Source organism: Hyperoodon ampullatus, assembly GCF_949752795.1.
Source record: "Hyperoodon ampullatus genome assembly, chromosome: 17".
NCBI lineage: Eukaryota > Metazoa > Chordata > Mammalia > Artiodactyla > Ziphiidae > Hyperoodon > Hyperoodon ampullatus.
The window spans coordinates 28,605,160-28,628,557 of NC_136930.1; the positions used below are offsets into that span (position 1 = coordinate 28,605,160).

Here is a 23,398-nt window from a genome sequence, read left to right on the forward strand (position 1 = left end):
AGAAATTTATAGATGGAACTTAAAGTCAAAATGGTAATGGATTATTTGAACAATTTTGGAATTGTAAGTCACCTACCTGAAATTTTGTAGAACTCCTGTAGTGTCTCTTTAGTTCATTTGAATCCACCTGAAATATGTTATATTTATAATTCATATTAATTTTAGCCAATTTCATTAAACATTTTCTCACTTTAAAAATATTTATAGCTATTTCTTTCTATTAGTTCCTTCTAACATCAGCCTATAAATATGCTCTATCTTCCCATATCATAAATCAAAAAACCTTCCTTGGCTTTGTTTTCTTTTTGTATTGCTCTAATTGTCACACTAACGCTTCTTAAGAGAGTTATCTACCTTGCTTTGCTCCACATCCTTCCTTCATATTTATTCTTCAACTCATGGCAATTTTGGTGATGATTTGACTTTTGCTCTCTTCTCTTATTCCATCAAGACTACCATTGTGAAAGCCACCAATAACCTCCTAATGATCATACCTAGGGAATCCTTTATATACTAACATTCTTTTATGGCACTCACCACATTTTGAAATCACACATATATGTCTTGGCTCATTTATTTAAGATCAGTCTACTCCATGAAATGGTAATCTATCTCAGGACAGGGTTGATTTTGTTTAACAACTGTATATAACTAGTGACTATAATATATTAAAAGCCCAATAAATATTTGAGTGGATGAATAGGTAAAGACATTAAGAGATGAGTAAAACTTTTGAAGCATTTGACTTTTTGGGGACAATTTTGTCCTTGGAACTTTCCAAAGAATCTGTAATGCCATTCTTGGTTTACTTTACTTCTTCAGTTCCAGTTTTCAGGGTCCTTCTTGCATCCTATGGCCAGCCATTTAAAATCAATATTTCCCAGGATTCAGCCCTCTTCTCTTTTCTCTTCATATTTACTTCCTGGGAAATTTCATCCACTTTCATTGTTTCAAAGATCACCATGTATGTGGATGCTACCAAACCTCTACCTCCACTTCATATTAGTATCTGGAGCTGTTGACCTGTCCAACAACTGCTTATTGTCTTCCTCACTTAGCAGTTCTGCTCATCTCAAATTTAACCTACAACAAACCTGAATTCATCATCATTCCCCCTAAAGCCAGCCATGCTCCTCCTCTTATTGAGTATCATATGAGCACCCTCATCTACACTAGTCAGTGATCCTACACCACTCACTCTCCCTTAGCCCTCATCCAACCAGCAACCAAGTTCTACTGATTCTCCTTTCTAAAATTTTCTCATGCCTATTTTCTCCTTCTGGCTTTGGTTTCCTTGCCTTTATTCTTGCTTTCCTTGATCAGTTCTACAGTGGCAGTGAGATGATCTCTCTAGATCAGATCATTAACAATTCTATTTATGTCAAATCCTATGCCTTCACATGACTTAAAGAAAAAAAATCCAGGCTCCCTTTCATGATATACAAAGCTCTTCTTTCTCTGTCTCACTCACATCCTGAAGCATCTCATACTCATTCTGTTTAGCAGTGCATAGCAGAGTTTCTTACCTTGATGCCTTTACCTATGCTGTTCCCAGAACTTAGGACATATTTTCCCCTTTTTTTATGGGGACGAAGGTGTGCAGATAATTTCAATTAATCCATCAAAATTTGGACCAGGTGTTCCTCCTTTATCTGGTTTTCTCTGCATCAAACAGCATCAAGGGCTCACCTCTGTCATGACTCACATCACAAAACTCCACCATTTTTCTTTTGTCTGTCCATCCTTCATACTCTGAGCTACTTAAAAGGGTAGGGACAATATATTTATCCTGTGTTTCTCAGTTCCTAACACAATGTCTAACACACAACAGGTGCTCAGTAAATGTGTGATAAGAGATAGAGGAATAGGAAGGCATTTGTTAACATTCAGAATTAATGCTAATATTGGGATTATATTTTTCTATTTCACTTATAGGTAGGAGGAAATTGTCTGTGTACTATTATTTATTTGACCGAAGTATTATAACTTGGACACATGGAAGCAGCATCTTCTAATAATTATTATCCAGGCTGTCCATGTTCAAAAATTTTAAATTGCTGTTGAACAATGTTTAAGATTTGTTAGCCAAGTTCCCAATTCCTGCCCCACCACCCCATTTTTTTGGCTATAATTTCTACCCACGTGCACATACTAAATTTTACAGAAATACATTAGAAAATATATGACATGTTTATTTAATGTTTCTTTTCCCTGAAATAAAATCTCTTACTGAGCCACAGGCAGATATAGGTATATGTACAAGTGTACACTGAATCATGTACCAAGCTTGAGTAAGATAAGTGAGACCCTTCAAAGCTTATATGGAACAGACAGACGTATCAAGTGCTAAGAAGTTAAGTTGAAGTATGACCCCATCCTCCAACTCTGGAAGAATGTTCTTAGCATATTTATCCCTTGAGTGGAGCTGGGTATTAGCACTGAGATGGAGATCTCTGGGAGAGCTTTCACCACTTGATATTACATGGAGCTGGGAGGTTTCTTGTGGACCAATGTCCTGAACTTGGCTCTCCCACCTCAGAGGCACAGGCCTGACACCTGGCTGGAGCACCAAGACCCTGTCAGCCACACAGCTCAGAAGAAAAGGGAGTGAAAAAGAAAGAAAGAAAGAAAAAATAAAATAAAGGTATTAAAAGAAGAATAAAAAAGTTAGTAAAAATAAAAAAATTAAAAAGTAACAAAAAAGAGAAAAAAATGAGAAATGAAACCAAAAAACAAATCCACCAATGACAACAAGTGCTAAAAACTATACTAAAATAAAAAAAAAAGAAAACCCCAAAAAACAAAAATGGACCAACAGAACCCTAGGACAAATGGTGGAAGCAAAGCCATACAGACAAACACACAAAGAAGCAGATACATACACACTCAGAAAAAGAGGAAAAGGAAAAAAAAATATATGTATATATATAAAAAAAGGAAGAGAGCAACCAAATGAATAAACAAATCTACCAATGATAACAAACTGTAAATACTAAATTAAGATACACATAAAACCAGAAACAAATTAGATGCAGACAGCAAACCCCATGTCTACAGTTGCTCACAAAGTCCACTGCCTCAATTTTGGGATGATTCATTGTCTATTCAGGTCTTCCACAGATGCTGGGTACATCAAGTTGATTGTGGAGATTTAATCTGCTGCTTCTGAGGCTGCTGGGAGAAATTTCCCTTTCTCTTCTTTGTTTGCGCAGCTCCTGGGGTTCAGCTTTGGATTTGGCACCGCCTCTGACTGTAGGTTGTCTGAGGGCGTCTGTTCTTCACTAAGACCAGACGGGGTTAAGGTAGCAGCTGATTAGGGGGCTCTGGAACACTGAGACTGGGGGGAGGGGGGATATGGAATGTGGGGTGAGTCTGTGGTGGCAGAGGCCGGCATGACATTGCAACAGCCTGAGGCGTGCAGTGTGTTCTCCCGGGGAAGTTGTCCCTGTACCACGGGACCCTGGCAGTGGCAGGCTGCACAGGTTCCCAGGAGGGGAGGTGTCGATAGTGACCCGTGCTTGCACACAGGCTTCTTGGTGGCTGCAGCAGCAACCTTAGCTTTTCATGCCTGCCTCTGGTGTCCATGCTGATAGCCGCAGCTCGCGCCCATCTCTGGAGCTCGTTTAGGCAGTGCTCTGAATCCCCTCTCCTCACGCACCCCGAAACAATGGTCTCTTGCCTCTTAAGCAGTTCCAGACTTTTACTTGGACTCCCTCCCAGCTAGCTGTGGCACACTAGCCCCCTTCAGGCTGTGTTCACGCAGGCCACCCCAGTCCTCTCCCTGGGATCTGACCTCTGAAGCCTGAGCCTCAGCTCCCAGCCCCCACCCACCCCAGCAGGTGAGCAGACAAGCCTCTTGGGCTGGTGAGTGCTGGTCGGCACCGATCCTCTGTGCGGGAATCTCTCCGCTTTGCCCTCCGCACCCCTCTTGTTGAGCTCTCCTCCGTGGCTCTGAAGCTTCACCCCTCTGCCACTCCCTGTCTCTGCCAGTGAAGGGGCTTCCTAGTGTGTGGAAACCTTTCCTCCTTCACAGCTCCCTCCCACCGGTGCAGATCCCGTCCCTATTCTTTTGTCTCTGTTTTTTCTTTTTTCTTTTGCCCTACCCAAGTACGTGGGGGAGTTTCTTGCCTTTTGGGAGGTCTGAGGTCTTCTGCCAGTGTTCAGTAGGTGTTCTGTAGGAGTTGTTCCACATGTGTATGTATTTCTGATGTATTTGTGGGGAGGAAGGTGGTCTCCACTTCTTACTCCTCCATCATCTTGAAGGTCTCTCTGTAGGCACTTATTTTTAGTATGTAACCCTATTTAATTCTCTCTGTCTCTTTTAAGCCTCATTATTATGCAGGCAACATTTATTCTGAGGAAGCTTACTTTAGAAAGGGTATGATAATTGCACTTAAATCTTTTTCAAACAGATAGTCTTTGAAGACCCTCATCTAAGGTATTATTATATTTATTTATTGTTTACCTTTTCTTTTAAATAATTCATAGAAACTCCATAATTTCACATAGAACAAATATAAATGTTTCAAAATAATAATATTATATAATACAACTACAAGGTAGATTAAACTGTTATTCAAGGGAAGAAAATCCTTGAACCAAGATTGCCATTCATTCACTCCTTCAAACATTTTTGAGTATATCCTCTGAATTCCTAGGATAAATAGAGAAATGAATTGAATACTGTCCCTGCTCTCAGGAAACTTACTATCAGGTAAGAAAGTGAGTTACCTATACAAATAGGAGACAAGAGGAAGCTAGTGTGTGGACATTCATCCATTTGATTCAGTCAGCAATTCACTGCTCATCTTCTAGAAGCCAGACCCTAGGCTAGGTGTTCACATTGTCTTACTTAATCTTCAGAATAAGTTTATGAGGTGGGTGGTACTAGTTCTATTTTACGGATGACAAAGATAGTACACAATAAAAAGGTAAATTTATTTTTCTCAAGTATTGCTGTAAGTTAATTTCAGAGGCGAAATTTGACCCTGGGCTATTTGTTTCTGCTACATCATAGTGAACTTAATTGTTATTTAACAATTAAATAACAGAAGTGTGAGTAAAATGTGCAGAGCGAAGAGAAGGGAGTTGTTAATTTTCTCTAGATCAGTTTATAAATAGTAGCTAAAGGATCAAAAGCAGTTGACTCTAATGGCAGGCCTGATAGATGTGGTCACTAGAAGGCTCTGAGCATTTCCATGGATCATTGTGATTGGCAGTCTTAGCAAAGTGTTGTGGGTGCAAGTCTCATGTCTACATAACCTCCATGGTGTCATTCCCAGCTCTATTCCTGCTGTCTATAAAGGACATTTTAAATAAGAGATTCCTTTTGTTGGTGCTTGAATCAAAATTCTGTTCTCTGTGCAGCACCATTCTCAGAAGAAAGACACTGCACATAAATGCCGTGGAAAACTTGTAAACCCTCCCAATTCCCTCAGTTGTGGCCTCTAGCAACTCAATCTGGTATCTGTTTCCCCTCAAGCCCTTGGGGAATTGATATTTCCATCTTCCAGTTCTGGAATATCTGTCAACTATAGGTATTTAATAAATGTTTGTTGAATGAATGAATAATTTGATGGTGTAAAAAAAAGTTCGCATAGATAGCTAAATGTAGTGAGACTTTCAGGTTGGGTACTCAACTTGCATAGTCCTTTTAGCAAAATGTAATCAAGTTTCAAAATCTAAAACTACCTATTCTACATTAAAGAAACCATTAAACTTCATCTGAACAAACAAAGAAATTAGTTCCTGCTCTATATTTGTAGCTTGTGATAATGCATTTTAAATAGAGCCCATTGAGTGTGTTTTTATTGGTTATTTTTCTTGGTTTTAACACTCCATTGTGTGCAAAGACCTCTTAGAAAATTGAAAATAAAAGTCTCTCCTTACTAATTTTGTCATTTTCCATTTGTCAAACATTGATTTTCTCCCCCCTTTGTGCATCTAATGGAGGTTGAAATTAGTACCCCCTTTTTTGGGTGTTATTTCTTATTTGTACACATCGTCTTCATTCATCAAACTGCCAGTGAACTTAGGGGATCATGCTGGTGAGTTAACTAATGCCCTGAAGTCCACCCAAGGAATATTTTGAATAGATTTTTGCTATAGCTTTAGCTCTTGCCTTTAGAATTTCTTCCTAGAAAAGATTTCAAATATAAGGGACATTCCTCAACAAATAATATTTTTTAAAGAAAAAAATAACCCAAACTCCTTTCAGCTTTTTGATAACTTACAATCATCTGGAAATTCAAAAGAAAATATTCAGGAGATTAAGGAGACTAACTCTCTTCTTCAAAAACATATACGAACCCAAGGTGCCATACACTTGGTTGCTCTGCTCTTCCTACTTTGACACTGGAGGATCTGTTCCATGCAGCCCTCACTGCGACTGTGATGAGGATATCACAGTGGACATCAGTTGGAAAGGAAGCATTGTTCTAGTTAGCTGGGGAAGGGTCCAGAGGTGGGGTGCAGGGTATAAGGGGCTGTACGATTTGGGTGTGTACTTGTGAAAACATAGTCTTCTCTCTCTGTCTTAGATTGATTGGATTGGCTCTGAAATTCCCTCCACAGTGAGAATAAATGCAGGAGAAGATGATTTCTCCTAGGGTAAGAATGATATTTCTGAAGTGGACAAAACACTGCATTTGATGATGAGAAATGGGGTGTGATGAATCTGGAAAGTGAAGAGTGAAAAGAAGGTAGGCACCAGACACAGTTCCAGGCACCCTACCTGCATTAATTCATTCAGTCTTCTCATCAGTATTATGAAGGTACTATTGTTATTCCCATTTTTAAAATGAGGAAACTAAGGTACAGGGAGATGCATGGTCCCCAGCACGTGGTGAGTGCTCAGTGGTTGTTTTTTTATTGTTGTTGTTATTATTATTGTTATTATACTGGTGGTTCCAGTGGTTAAAAACCCATACATGCAGACAATCAGTCAGACAGTAAATAACACAATGCTGTTAATATGTTTTTTTGTAGTTCAATCTGATATTCCTTTGTCCGTCTGTGCTTCTCCCGAGCCCCACTTACTATTATGTCTTCTCTTCTAATAAACTGGAGTCTGGGCTGGATTAACAGCAAATCGAAAATGTAGATGGTATCACATATGATGTCTGTAATAAGCCAGTAGCGTGCGTTGTTTGGTGTTTGATATGGGAAGATGATGCGCAGCGGGATAAGCCAGCAGTTCCAGTTAAAGGCAATGCTGACAAGAAAGAGCCACAGGAGATAGAATCGATCTAGAAAAATAGAGACTGGAGTAATCCACGTGGCATGTAAAAAACATTAAAATAATTCTGTTGCTTAGTTTGGTAAAGTTGGGGCACTACCTTCTGGAGATAAGCAATTTGTATAAGAGACTCTGTTTAAAACATTCAGCACAATTCTGCCCCTAGAGCCGAGGCACTGGGGTTTACGAGGGATAAGTCATCTTATCAGCTTTTCTGACATTCAAGAGTGTTCTTCCTGTCTCCTAGAGAAGTGGCCACTGAGTCTGTCCCCATGAGTGACTGTACTATTTAGATCAGGAAAGGGGAACCCAAGGAAAAGTCAGAGGTACCGTGTCCAGGAGAACTGACTCAAAGGGCTTTATGCTGGTTGGTAATTAAGCTGCAGGATCACCCAGGGATTGTGAGCCAAAGGCCACATCTTGCCCACAGGGGTGTGACTGAAGTGGGGAGGGGGCAAATCAGCCAGTGAAGGCAGCCCATGACCCTGTACACAGGGCTTTCCTCTGCCCAAGGGAAGCTGTAGGAGGGGATTTGTTCAATTGGATTAATTAACAATGTGAAGCCATGGAAGAAGACAGACATTTTATAATGAATTATTTTTGGGGGGATGTTCAGTGAACATATTACTTAATGCTTTGGGACTTCTTTTAGAAGTTAATTAGGGACAGGAGAGGCCCTGGACTATTTTAAAAACACACAGGAATATTTTTATCTCTTATCTTCACTGGAAAGGGGAAAACAACCCATTGCAGATAATACAGTTTAAATTCTGCTTTCTAGATAGGTTCAGAACGCTGGCTAGAGAAAATGGAAGCCGTCTATGACTTTGGGTTTCAGGGGTTCTTGGTAATAGCCAGCCCTCCCACTGAGATAGTCCACCCTTTGATGGTACCTGTGTACGAATCTATGCTTTTTGGAAGTCTGATTCGCTTTAGGTACTCTGTCAGAGGCACCTTCTGATAATGTTCTTCTTTTAGCTTAGCACTGCTTTCTTGTGTTGATGATACAACTGTGGGCTTTGCTTTATAGGAAAAAAGAGATGAAAACATTTTTAAGAGGTTAGGTTAGCTTAATGAGAAAAAAGCTTGGATTTCTTGGAATCAAAACATTCTAAAATCTTCCCCTCTCAATACAGGCAGATGAGGAATTTCATGACATTTAAAATATTGCCATTTGTGAAAATATCCAAGTAATGAAAACATCAAAATTTGGAAATAAATAGCGGGCTTAAAGTTTAAATTAAGTGTCCCAAAGATGTTACAAATAGGATATTTTAAATACAAGTTTCATTCCCACATATTTTGGAGCATAAACAGTTAGTGCTTTGGATTTACATTGAACAGAAACATTACAAATGTGCACCATTCCACAGATTTCAGTTTCATGCTTCTTTTTTTTTAAGTCTTTATTGAATTTGTTACAATATTGCTTCTGTTTTATGTTTTGGTTTTTTGGCCGCAAAGCATGTGGGACTTAGCTTCCTGACCAGGGATTGAACCGGCACCCCCTGCATTGGAAGGCAGAGACTTAACCAGTGGACCACCAGGGGAGTCCCCTAGTTTCTTGCTTCTTTAGCTTCATTTATATCATTCCAGTTATGGGTAAGTAAAGCTCAAAATATTCTTTTCAACAAATCTTTATCAAGGTATAATGACCATATTTTAGACCCTTCTCTTTAAAAAGAAACTATATATAATACATAGTTTATTTTGAAAATCCAACTTTCTTCCTACAGAATTATAAGAAAATCCTCAACTCTATCCCACATAATTAACAATTTTGTTTTTATTTATCTGTTATTAAACAACACACTTTCTTCTCTACTTTTTCTATACATTTATAAACTTTTTTTTTATTAAAGATTTAAAAAAATAATTAAGTTTTGGCTGTGTTGGGTCTTCGTTTCTGTGCGAGGGCTTTCTCTAGCTGCAGCGAGTGGGGGCCACTCTTCATCGTGGTGTGCGGGCTATAAACATTTTATATAGATGTAATCATGGTATATATATGTATATATATGTATACTGTATACTATATGTATACTATATATACATATATACACCATGTATCTATGTATATATGACATATATATCACTTTTGTGCTCTACTTTATTGTACTTATTAATTTTTCATAAGCACATTTCTGTAATTATTAGATAGACTGATAATTGCCTCTCTCCTTATGTGACTAGTTCACTGATGTCCTTTGCTCTGTTGTGTACTCAGGTAGTATTCTTGTATTCTTATTTAAGTGCTTTGTTTATTATGGGTATTATTAATTAATATTTACAATAAAACTTGCTATAACAGATATTGTTGTTGGCCTGTGCATATTCTGTGGGCCAGAGGTCATGTGCAGAAGGCTCCTGCATCTCTCTGCCTCGGGGATTTGTCCCAGCTGGCTTGCTTAAAATGCTGAAGTATTAGCAACATTCCCCAGCAGCAAACCTCAGCCAACAAAGGACAGGAGTTGATGGGTTGATACCCCAGCTTCCTCTTCCTTCAGGATAATTCTGATGCGTCATCCACGCAGATTTTCAGCTGGCTCAAGCCCCAGTGGCCCACAGCAGTAATGCTTCATTAACACACCTTTATTGTCTTAACTCCCTTTTCTGTCTCTCTTGTCCACTCTCACCTCCTGGAGCACCCTCAATATAAAATATTTATAGCTAAATCATTGTCTTGGGGGTGGCTTTTGGGGAACCCAAACTAAAACATTTGCAAAATACATGTCCACTCATAACCTCCTTCTTCCTGGTACTTTTAGGTCACACTGCTCACCAGTTTGGGGGCTGCCTTCAGGTGAGGTCATATCACCTTCCACCAACTTTCTCTTGTAGAAATCTGTTCTTTGATGCAATCTCCTCACTAGGTTGTGTAGCTGGGCATCGGCATACTCATTAATAACAGGGGCTCCAAGTGGTTTGCTTTTTGGACTAAATGAGAAAAAAAATGGTGACAGAGTTGGACCCATGAGGAGAAACATACAGGGAAGGGATTAAGTCTCTTCACCTTCCTTATATACCCAAGATTATTAACTGCTCTTTTCTGCAACTGGATAGAACAACTTAAGCATTAAATTTGATGGAAATAGTGCTCATGCCATACAGATTTGTCATTGAAAAATTAGAATGCAGAAATAACAAATGAGTATTCTTGACTGTGGTTCTACCATTAGACTGTATATTGAGAAGAAAAAAAGCTATAGTTGACAAAATAGGCAGAGTTCTAAGATGGCTCCTTTGTGTACATGTCCTGCATAATCCCAGGGAAAATTAATGTGGTGGATTTTATTCCCATAATTAGTTGTGTTATGTGGCTCAGCTGACCTTAAGATAAGGAAATTATATAGCTTGGCCTGATGTAACCAAATGAGCCCTTTAAAAGCAGAGAGTTTCTCCAGATGGTGACAGAAGAAAAAGTCAGAGATTTGAAGCACAAGCGGAACTTTACTTGAGAGAAATTCTCCATTTTTGGCTTTGAAGGAGAAAATGGTCCCCTAAGAATTGCATGAGGCCTCTAGGAGCTGAGAGTGATCCCTGGCTAGTTAACAAGGAAACAAGGACCTCAGTCCTGCAACCATAAAAAACTACATTTTGCGAATAATTTGAATGAGCTTAGAAGGAAATTCTTTTTTGGTGCCTCCAGGTAAGAACCCAGCCAGACCTGGCTGACACCTTGATATCAGCTGTGTGAGACCTTAAGCAGAGAACCCAGCCAAGCCCACCCAGAATTCTGATCTATGGAACTGTGAGCTAGTAAATGGGTGTTGTTTTACGTCTCTAAAATTGCCATAATTTGTTATTCAGCAGTAGAAAACTAATATATCTAGTGTGCTTTAATGAACTTCCCTTCTAAGAAAACATATAAAGCATAACATACATTAAGTCACCTACATACAAACGAGTTCCATTCCAAGAGCATGTTCGTAAGTCCAATCTGTTCATAAGTCCAACAAAGTTAGCCTAAGTACCCAACTAACACAATTGGTTATATAGTACTGTCCTGTATTAGGTATATAATACTTTTTTTTTCACACAAATAATACATTAAAAACAAACAAAAAGTAAAGAAAACATTTACAGTTTTACAGTACAGTACCTTGAAAAGTACAGTAGTACAGTACATCGGCTGGCATATGGGGCTGGTATCGAGTGAACAGGCAAGAAGAGTTACTGACTGGAGGAGGGAAAGGAGGTGGGAGAAGGTAGAGCTGAAGGATTGTCAGCAATGGGAGACAGAGGGCAAGCTGAAATTTCACTCACTCCTGACGTTGATGGCACATGTTCTGGTTCCTCGCTGGATTCAATTCTTTCTACCCTTTTGAAAAAATTATCCAGTGATGTCTGGGTAGTAGCTCTTTTTTCTCATCATAAATGACATGGTAACACTGGATTGCATTCTGAATGGATGCTGCAACCTTCATGTACCATTCTATGTTCGGGTCCTGTGCCTCAAAAGTTAACAGTGACTCCTCAAATAAAGAAAATCCCCGTGTCATTCCCTGCATCGTGAATGTCTTTCGTTCTTCAGTTACTTCTTCTTCCTCTTGTCTCTCTTTTTCCTTCCTCTGGGCCTCCAATTCCATCAGATCTTCATTAGTAAGCTCCTCGTGTTGCACAGCAAGGAGCTCAGTGAAATTGTCCTCTTGCAGATCTAGCTCCAGCTTCTCACTGAGAGTCACTAAGTTGCTGAAGACCTCTTTGGATTCCTCATCCAGCTTCTCAAATCCACAAAAATCCCGACCAAACTGTGGGCAAAGGTTCTTCCAAACACCATTCATGGTGACGGCTGTAACCTCATGCCAAGCAAAGTCAATGTTGTTTTTTTTTTTATGGACTTGTAGATGTTATAGTCCTTCCAAAATTGTTGTAAGGTTGTTCCTGATTTGTCACTCACCTTTACTACCTGATGAAAAGTGTGACATAAATATTTCTTGAAAGTCCCTATAACTCCCTGGTCCATAGATTGGATGAATGATGAAGTATTCAGTGGCAGATTCACTACTTTGATGCTGGGGTGAAAGTCGTCCATGAATGGGAGGTGGCCCGGAGCATTGTCCAGCAGCAAAAGAATGTTGAATGGGACATCCTTCTCCAAGCAATATTATATTACTCTACCTCCGGGATAAAGGATGGAAAAACTAGTCTTGGAAAATGGCCTGTGTAACCCAGGCTTTGGGGTTATTCTTCCACACAACAGGAAGAGAGCCCTTGGCTATGTTTTTAAGGGCTCTTGAGTTCTCTGAATGATAAACTAAGAGAGGCTTCAGCTTCATATCACCAGAAGTTTTGCCACCAAACAACAGAATTAGCCTATCCTTTGCTGCTTTATAGGGTGGCATCAACTTTTCCTCCTTACTGATGTAACTTTGGTCTGGTATCCCCTTCCAGTACAGTCCTGCCACATTCACATTAAAAATCTGCTTGGGCAAATACGTGCCTTCATCAATAATTTCTTGAAGCATTTCAGGAAATTCCTGGGCAGCTACCGTATCTGCACTTGCTGCCTTGCCACTTACTTTTATGTTGTGAATGTTGGCTCTAGCCTTGAATCAATGAAACCAGCCATGGCTGGCATTAAAAGATGTGCCCTCTGATTCTTCACTGTGTTTCTTCTTCAAATCTTCATAAAGGATTTTAGCTTTCTCTTGAAACAGCATTAAGCTGAGCAGGACTCAATGCTGATGCTGATCCTGCATCCACAGGATGGAGAAGTTTCTCCATCTCCTCCATCACTTTTCCACGATTCTTCAATATTATTGTCAGCATCATCGGCACAGCAGACTTCACATGTTCCATGACCTTGTCCTTGTTCTTTAGAATCATGCTGATGGTTGAATGATTCATGTTATAAAAATGATCAATGTCTACCATCTTTTTGCCTCACTCCCCTCTCTCAGTTATTTTCACTTTTGTTTCCATCATTATGGCTTGGTACTTCTTAGCAGTAACAGCTACATCACCGCTGCTTTTATGCTTGCTTCCAGACATCCTGGGCTTGAAATAAATATACTGTACTACTGTACTCTATATAATACTGTATACTAAAATACACAAAAGCACAACCACTTGTAGAGAATGCATGCATGTGACAATGTACGCCAGACACATGAACTAACTTGAATGATTGGACATGTGAACATATGTTCACTTCTTTGAAAGTTTGCAACTTGAAAGTTCATAGATAGGGGACCTTCTGTATAAACTAGTATACTTCATAATGATCTAAGTTTCCTCACAGTTTTTCCTCAAACCTCTAACTCCTCTCTACCTTCCTTCTGAGTATGACACTGGGTCTACACAGGCCCCCATAAGTTCGATACGTTCTCACATCCTCACATCGATATTTGCCCTTTCCATCTCACTTCCAAACTGGAACCCATGCGGTTCACATTGGAAATGGGTAACCTGTGGATTCCATTTAAAGAGCCCCTCTCCACTAATATCCATTTTCCACCAGGTCCACAAATATATCATAAATCTAATTGTTTACAAATTCCCCAACCATTGGTGTCTTTCTCTCTCTTCTTATAATTATCATAGTATAACTTATACCTCTTTCAAATGTCTAAAGTCCTGCTTCAGCATCAAAATTCTTCAAGTGTGTCCCACTAAGACCTCTATAAACCATTCAAATGGAGAAGATGGAGCCACAGTGGAAGAAAATCTGATACATCTTACACAATACAGAAATAGGAGGGCATCAGTCTACAAAACCAAGAAAACCTTTTTTCTGATTAAGATGTGTTGTCATTTATGTCATTTCATAAATTTCTGCTTAAAAACCTTAGTCTGCTTAGAAGTTTATTCATCCATCAAACAGTTATTGAGTTTCTACTTTTTGTACTGGAAATAGAAAGATAAGTTAAACAGATACTAGCTCTATGGATGTTCATAGTTTAATGGGGGAGGCAAGGATGTAAATACGTAGCTAATAATAAGTAATAAAAATATGTACAAAATGCTATGCTCACATTGAACTTGGCCTGGGGTATCAAGGAGTGGCTTCACAGAGAAAGCATCCTAAGTCTGGAAGGATTAGAATGCCTTTGACAGAAAAATGAAATAAGGGCCTTCCAGGCCTTGAGAACAATATGTTCAAAGATGTGAAAATAATATGACATGTTCAGCAAGTATTTTGATGTGACTGGAAGACAATGTGTATGTGGAGGGCACCAGGTCGTGGGGTGTGTCAGAAGTGATGGTGGTTAGGTCTGGAAAGGTGAGTGGGGTCAGCTTATGATGGTCCCTGTATGATCTGCTTAGCAGTTTAAACATTGACCTATGGGCTAAAGGGAACCAATAGAGAATACTAAGCAAATGAGGGGTATGAGCAGATAGAAGTTTTGGAAAAGTAACAATAGTGGGAGAGTTGAAGAGAGCAGTGTAAATGCATGGAGGTAAGGAAAGAAGTTAATAGGTTAGGTTAGAGTGGATGGGGGAAAAAGAGAGGGACTAAAGAACTTATTTAGAGGCAGAAATCAAAGAATTTGAACTTTCTGGATCTTTTGGATAAATCCAAATAAAGAATCAAGAATAATTTCTAAGTTTTTATTACAAGTGACTAAATTCACAAAGATTACTATTACAAGAGACTAGATATATGAAAACATTAATATAAATTGGAATTCAGAAGGAGATGTTTGTATGTAGTGGGCATATGGAAAAAAAAATGAGTCGTGTGTATGTGTATGTGTGTGTGTGTGTGTTCAGTTCATGGTGTTTATAGGACACTGTGTGATAGGACCTTGCTTGTGATACCCAGGAAACATTCAGGAATACAATTCTGGCAACAAGATCTTGGTGATCCAGTGCATATGGGGTGTTTAAAGCAATGTTTATATTTGACATGATCATAGACTGACATTTTCAAGATCAGGAACTGTATGTTTTCTTTATATTTCACAAGATCTAGGACAAGGTAAGTTTTCAATAAATGTTTATTGAATAAATAAACCCACTACTTCCAACCTTTTTTGACCTTATTTGATGTACCTCAATACACTAAAAAAATCCATAAAAAGTAAAGTTGAGGATTGGTGAATCATTTACTGTAAAGTCAGGTATTCAAACTGTCAAAATGTCTAATTCAAGCCCTGAGACTTAAGGAGGAAGTTTTTCTTTTCCTGAATTATCTGTAAGTCCTATTTGACCATATAATTGCCAATTAATAATACTAGTTTGTACTGTGCAAACATACCTCACAGTTAACATGCTAAAAATTGTATGAGAAAGCATGTCAGCATTTCTAATCCATAGCTATATTTCACCTATGTATTTTTCTTTTTATATTAGCTGAGCATTAATATGCCAATCTATTCCACCTTCTTTTCTTTTTTTCCAGCTTTTTTCTACAGTAATCCTTGCCTATCTTCTTTCCCACCTATATACATACAGAAGTTATGAATGTATTTCTCCTCAGGTAATTTTGTGAATGAAAAAAATGGAGATGAAGAAATATATATTTCAAAAAACAAAAAATCGAATGGGAGTATAAGAGGGAACAAAAGGTATATGCTTTATATAACAATGCTTCATTTAAGCTATATTTGATAATTCTAGTTCATAATATATATTTTTAAAAGGATTATTCCTCATAATTCCTTGATGAAGAATTTGGGAAACAGTATATTTTACAAATTTTGATAAACAAGCATGAAAGTTTTATTGGTAGCCATCTCTGATTGAGATGGACAAAACTTTTAAAATTTGTATATGTACTTATGGAAGAATAAAGAATTAGTTATAGTTAAAATGTAATTTATTTCTTTTCTGATAAGGATCAGAGAAAACACATTTTTAAAAACATTTGATAGCAAATAAGATAATTATGACAGTATTCCTTACTTCCTAAATTCAATCAGATACAGGCAAAAAAATCACATAATCAACAATTGTCCCTGTGTTTGGGACTGTAGAAATTTTTTGCACTCCAGGGCAATGTATCATAGTAGTATTGGGATGGGTTAGAAGTAGGTCTTTGGTAAAGTGAGAGAAAAGCCTATGGGAAAAGAAAGGTAGGAAATAAAAACTCGTGGTCTGCAGCTGTACTCGGGAATATGTTTTAAGAAAGGGTACATACATAAAATGTAGATCTTGAACTTGATTCTTGTAAAACTATTGGTGTTTATTAGGACTCCAGGAAAGTTTTCATGTACACCTTGTGATACGTGTTCTCTAGGTTAAGATTGTTGATTTAGTATAACACAAATGGATGACAAATTCTGATGGGGCAAAATGAGAAGGTGGTGGTCAGAGGAGGAGGAATGATACTTTAATAATTAAAGGGAAGATATTCAAGAAGAAGGAAAAAGACTGAGAAAAGATGTGTTAGCTGCTGCCTTGTAGAGGACAATAAAGGTGCAAACCTTTTAATATAGGATCTCCAATCACCTATAATTTGGCTTGAAATTTCCGTTGAGACCAATGAGGAACCATAACTGAATTCTAAGAAGAGGTACAGTTTTAGCTATGTTTTAGAAAGTAATTGAAAAAAAAATGATGATAATTAGTTGTGGTGAGGAAGAAGTGTGAGTTGAAGAGGGAAGAGAGTCGAGTTAAAATATGTGGATTAATGTAACAGCAGGAAATGTCAAGTTTGGTAAATGTACTACATTGAATAGTGTTCTGCCGAAATTCATGTCCATCCAGAGCCTCAGAATGTGACTGTCGTTGGAAATAACGTCTTTACAGATATAACTAAGTTAAGATGAGGTCATACTGGAGTAGAGTGGGCCTTTAATCTAATGACTGGAGCCCTTCCTTATGAGAAAGCCAAATGAAAACATAGAAGAAACACACAGGGAGAGTGCCATGTGTCCACAGAGGCAGAGATCAGAGTGATGACTCTACAATCGAAGAAACACCAAGGATTGCTGGCAATGACCAGAAGCTAAGAGAAAGGCATGGAACAGATTCTCCATCAGAACTTCCAGAAGGGCCAACCTTGCAGTACCTCGATTTCAGGCTTCTAGACTCCAGAATTGTGAGAATAAATTTCTGTTGTATTAAGCCACTCAGTTTGTGGTAAGTTGTTATGGCAGCCCTAGGAAGCTAATAGAATTAGCAAAGTGGATGATTGTGATACCACACGGGCAACTCAGATGGAGACATAACTTGTAAGATAAATAGAAATATATTAGCATATGGTAAACTTGAGGTGTGAATAAATAATACATTCAATATATCAGGCAGCTGAGAAGGGAGTCTCCCCTATCAGTAGAGGAGACTGAACTGGAGATGTTGAACTAGGAATCATCTATCTAGAGGAGATGGTGGAAATTAGACAGAACAACATAAGATTGGGAGGCCACAACCTTGGAATTTGCTGACATTTAAGGAGTAGCACAAGTAAAGGAACGGAGAAGTAGCAGAGAGAGAGGTAAAGCTGAGAGAGAAAAATATCGCAGAAGTTGGGTAAGGTAATAGTTTGACAAAAGAAGTCAGTACACAAAGTGAGTAAGATGGGGACTAGGGGAGGACTTTAAGTTCAACAAGTAAGATTTCATTAGTAAGTTTTAAGAAAATTGGTTGGGGAAAAGTGTAATGTCATCAAATTTTGTCATTTTTCTCTTCATTTGTCTTAACAAGTATTTTGTAAAAGAAGTACTTAGAACCTGCCTTTGTTCTCTAAATAATATTTTAGATTTCCATTCATTAGTTCCTAAATTCATTTAAAAGTAGTATTTATTTCTTATAATAAGATCTTCTTGAATAATTTTTGGCTTTTACTAACTTTGCTAGATTCTTCTTAATTAATGCCTAATTAAGAATTAATTCATTTTTCAATGACTTAACTCATTAAAAAAAATTCCAGTTGGTCAAAGTCTTTAAAACCTGCTATTTCTGTCTTGAATAACAGACAGGAATTAAGTAAAGAAAATTATACTACAGGAAAGGTGTGACCAAAATGGAGGAGTAGGAAGACCTTGAATTCACCTCTTCCCACTGGTACATCCAAATTACAACTATCTATGAGCAACTATCTAACAGAGCAACTATGTATGAGAAAGACATGAAGACTAGCAGAAATAATTTTACAACTAAAGATATAAAGATGGGACCACAAAAAGATGGGTAGGAGGGGTGGAGACATGGTATAGTTAGGACACACATTCCTGGGTCAGTGATCCACAAATGGGAGGAATATCACAATCACAGAGGTCCTCCCCAAGTGAGGGATCTGAGCCCCAAATTGGGCTCCTCAGACTGGTGGTCCTGAACTGGGGAGATGAACACCTGTAGTGTCCAGTTTTGAAAACCAGTGGGGCTTATGTTTGGGAGAGCCAGAAGGCTACAGGAAACAATGACTCTTCTCTAAAAAGGTGCATGTAAAATCTCACTCTCTACATGTCTTGGCACAGAGGCAATAGTTTAAGAGGAATGTGGGTCAGATCCCCTTGCTCATCTTGAAAAGCCTCCTGGAGAGGCAGATGGCAACTGGGCCTCCCCCTGGGGATGGAAATGCTGGCTGCAGCCATTTTTGGGAGCTTGTTGCACTGTGTGGACACTGGTGCTGGAAAGTGTCATTTAGGAATCCTCCCTCTAGCATATTAGCACTGGGGGCTTACCTGCCTACCAGTGGACTGGCACCAGACCCACTGCCTCTTATCCATGAAGGGATCTGGCTGTGACCACTGGCATGCTGGTACCAGTCTTGTGGCCCCATGACCCCAGGCTTAGCAACCAGGCATGTGGGGATCCGCCCCACCTACCACTGGGCCACGGTCACTGTATGAAGCAAGGCCTTGCAGTCAAGTGGGCTGGGGAAAGCCTTGCTTAAGAGCGTGCCCACAGGAGTCAGACCTACCACAACAGACGGGGGTTCACAGCCCACATGGGGCATGCTTAGAGCATATATCTCTGGTGACCACACAGTATAAGACTAGAAATCAACTACAATTTAAAAAAATGCAAAACACACAAACACTTGCAGTCGAAACAATATGCTACTAAACAACCAATGGGTCACTAAAAATAGCCAAGAGAAAATAAAAAAATACCTGAAGCCAAATGAAAATGAAAACACAACATTCCAAAATTAATGGGAGGCAGCAAAAGCAGTTCTAAGAGGGAAGTATATAGAGATACAGACCTACCTCAGAAAGCAAGAAAAATCTCAAATAACACTCTATCCTTAAATCTAAAGAACTAGAGAAAACAAAAACAGACAAAGCTCAAATTTAGAATGAAGGGAATAATAAAGTTCAGAGCAGAAATAAATGAGAAACCAAAAAAAAAAAAATAAATAGAAAAGATCAATGAAACTAAGAGCTGGTTCTTTGAAAAAATAAAAATGGACAAACCTTTAGCCAGACTCATCAAGAAATAAAGAGAAATAAGTAAATAAAATCAGAATAAATAAAATAAAATAAAATAAAATAAATAAATAAAATCAGAAATGAAAGAAGTTTCCTTTGATACTGCAGAAATACAAAGGATCATAAATGAACAATTATACACCAATAAAAAGAAAAATCTGGAAGAAATGGATAAATTCATAGAAATGTACAATCTTCCAAGAGTGAATCAAGAAGAAATAGATAAATATGAACAGAGCAATTATCAATAATGAAAGTGAGTCTGTACTAAAAAATCCCAAGGAACAAAAGTCCAGGACAAGATATTTATGATAAAAACTCTCAACAAAGTGGGTAAAGAAGGAACATACCTCAACATGAAAAAGGCCATGTATGACAAATCCACACCCAACATCTTACTCAATGGTGAAAAGCTGAAAGCCTTTCCTCTAAGTTCAGGAACACGATAAGTATACTCTTGCCACTTTTATTCAACCTAGCCTTGGAAGTCCTAGTCACAGCAATCAGACAAGAAATAAATTAAAAGCTTTCAAATTTGAAAGGAAGAAGTAAAACTGTCACTTTTTGAAAATGACATGGTAATATATATAGAAAATGTTTGACACCAGCAAAAAACTATTAGAACTAATAAATGAATTCAGTAAAGTTGTAGGATACATAATTGATATACAAAAATCTGTTGCATTTCTAAACACTAATAATGAACTCTCAGAAAGAGAATTAAGAAAACAATCCCAGTCACTACTGCATCCAAAAAAAAAAAAAAAGATACCCATGAAAAAAATCCTACCAAGGAGGCAAAAATCTGGTACTCAAAATATCAATGTCATTTTCCACAAAACTAGAAGAAATCATTTTAAAATTTGTATGGAAACACAAAAGATCTCTAACAGCCAAAGCAATCCTGAAAAAGAGAAATGATGAATTTATCATGCTTTCTGATTTCAAACTTTATAACAAAGCTAGTGTAATAAAAACATTATGGTACTGACCAAAAAGAGACACATAGAACAATGGAACGAAATAAAGACCCCAGAAATAAACCCACACGTATATGGTCAATTAAATATGACAACGGAAACAAGACTATACAATGGAAAACTCTTTCATAAATGGTGTTGGGAAAACTGGACAGCTACATGCAAAATAATCAAACTGCACTACTTCCCCACACCATATACAAAAATAAACTCATAATGTATTAAATAATTAAATGTAAGACCTGAAACCACAAAACTCCTGGAAGAAAACATAAGCAGCATGCCCGTTGACATTGGTTTTAGCAATATTTTTTGGATCTGTCTCCTCAGGCAAGGAGAACAAAAGCAAAAATAAACAGATGCGACTACATCGAACTATAAAGTTTTTGCACAGGAAAAGAAACTAGCAACAAAATAAAAATTCAGCTTACTGATGCGGAGAATATATTTGCAAACAATATATCCAATAAGGGATTAATATCCAAACTATAAAATGAGCTCATACAGCTCAACATCAAAAAAACAAAAAAACCTGATTAAAAAATGGGTGTAGGATCTGAATAGACATTTTTCTAAAGAAGACATACTGATAACCAAAAGACACATGAAAAGTTGCTCAACATTAGTTATCATCAGGGAACTCCAAATCAAATCCACAATGAGATATCACCTCACACCCATCACAATGGCTATTAAAAAATTACAGGAGTAGGTGAGGATGAGAAGAAAAGGGAAACCTCCTGCACTGTTCATGAAAGTGTAAATTGATGCAGCCACTATGGAAAAGAGTAACAGATTTCTCAAAAAATTAAAAATAGAACTACCATATGATCAAGAGACTCCACTTCTGGGTATTTGCCCAAAGAAAATAAAACACTAATTGGAAAAGGTATATGAACACCAATGTATATTGTAGTACTATTTACAGTAGCCAAGATATTGAAGCAACCTAAGTGTCCATTGGTAGACAAATGGATAAAGATGTGGTATATATATATATATATATATATATATATATATATATATATATATATAAATATATATATATATATAAATATATATATATAATATTATTCAGACATAAAAAATAAAATATTGTCATTTTTTTCAACATGGATGGATCTAGAGCATTACCCTAAGTGAGATAAATCAGCTAGAAGAAGACAAATAATGTATGATCCCAATTATATGTGGATTCTAAAAACAAATAAACAAAACAAAAGTATAACAGGCTCATAGATACAGAGAACAAATGGGTGGTTGTCAGAAGGGAAGAGGTAGGGGTGGGTAAAACTGATGAAAGGGATTAAGAGGTACAGACTTCCAGTTATAATATAAACAAGACACATGATGTAATATACATCATAATAAATATGGTCAATAATATTTAATAACTTTATCAGGGGATAGATGGCTACCAGACTTATGGTGGTGATCATTTCATAATTTATGAAAATGTCAAATCTCCATGTAGTATACTTAAAAATAACATAATATTGTACAGCAACTATATTTCAATAAAAAAGAATATTATTTTATAATTTGGGAAGTTTGGGACGGGGAGAAGAGCAGGTCAGTTTTTTCAGTCTTGTATTTGTATTAATTAATGATAAATTCAGAGAGATGTCCTCAAAAGTTACATTTGAAGAAAAGAAATCTGATTTGAATAAGTGAAAATTTTTGTAGGATTAAATTTCTGAACAAAAATACTTGAAATTTGCACAAAATTCTGATTTTTATCAATGTATCTTGTGCTCTATCATAAAACCTACAAATTTTAAGCAAAAACTTGGGTCGTTTATATATAACTTAACCAATTCTCACTTTGCTGTCTTCTCACATTTACCTCTAAATACTGTGAAAATTTTGAGTTGATTGTCACATTTCACTTCTACATATGGTATAGTTTGTACACATTAATTTGTACATATGATAATGTACATATGGATATTACGATCCACAATTTCCTAACCTAAATCATTCTTGATCTGTGTAGAACAGCCTATGATACATTTATGGCTACAAATCTTGTTTGCAAACCTCTTCCAGCAGTCTACTCTCTAGATCTCTTCTTCTGTTAATCTGTAAGTGCTGGAGATAGTGTACATAATGCTTATTTTTATTGTTATGAATCACATTCTAATGGTCCATAATAAGTGTGGTGGTGCCTAAGTTTGTTAAAAGTTGAGTGACTACTTAAGTCTAAAGTCACCAAAAAGTTACAAAAATATTGCCACATAGATTTTAAATTTATATCCATAAGTCCCATATGTACACGTATATGCACACATATACACATACAAACACATCAACAATATAAGAATAGTAACCCTTTCCAAATCTTTACCCAATTAGAAAGAGAATTTGGGTTTCTTTTATAGCATATCAATATCAACATGAAATAGTCTTAATACTAATATATTTCATTTTAATGAACATCTTAAATTCCCTAAAGAGTTTCAGGTTTGAGAGTAAAGTAAGCAACAACTATGTTTTTATAATTTCTTTTATACAATACCAGCCTGAATGAGTCAAAGAACATGTTCAAAAATGTTCCTGAAAATTGGTGTCTTGGGGAAGTTGAGGTGCATTTTGAATGTCACATTCATTTATGCTACAGATATTTTTGCACACTAGTTTTCATCAGGAAAGATACCATACTCTGTATTCACTTTGAAGATTCTTTAGTTAATATCCCTCTCTTTCATTTTATATGTGCCCTTACATTTGTTCTTACTTATTAGCTTCCTCTGAGTAAATTGCTCTTTTAAGAATTGATCTGTTAGAATGTGCTATGGACTGAATATTGTCCCCCCCAAATTCATATGTTGATATCATAACACCCAATGTGACTATTTGGG

At 37.3% G+C, this 23,398-nt stretch overlaps 1 protein-coding gene across 1 annotated transcript in view; it reads right to left on the reverse strand.

The window, feature by feature from the left end:
* The window catches only part of CNGB3 (cyclic nucleotide gated channel subunit beta 3), a gene marked incomplete at both ends in the record, with an annotated part of 140,516 nt that overhangs the window by 61,746 nt on the left and 55,372 nt on the right, over positions 1-23,398 (reverse strand). The window contains 4 exons of the mRNA XM_079722145.1: positions 77-127; positions 7,039-7,247; positions 8,131-8,259; positions 10,017-10,171. Coding sequence (XP_079578271.1) covers positions 77-127; positions 7,039-7,247; positions 8,131-8,259; positions 10,017-10,171 — 544 coding nt within the window. The remainder of the gene's footprint in view (positions 1-76; positions 128-7,038; positions 7,248-8,130; positions 8,260-10,016; positions 10,172-23,398) is intronic.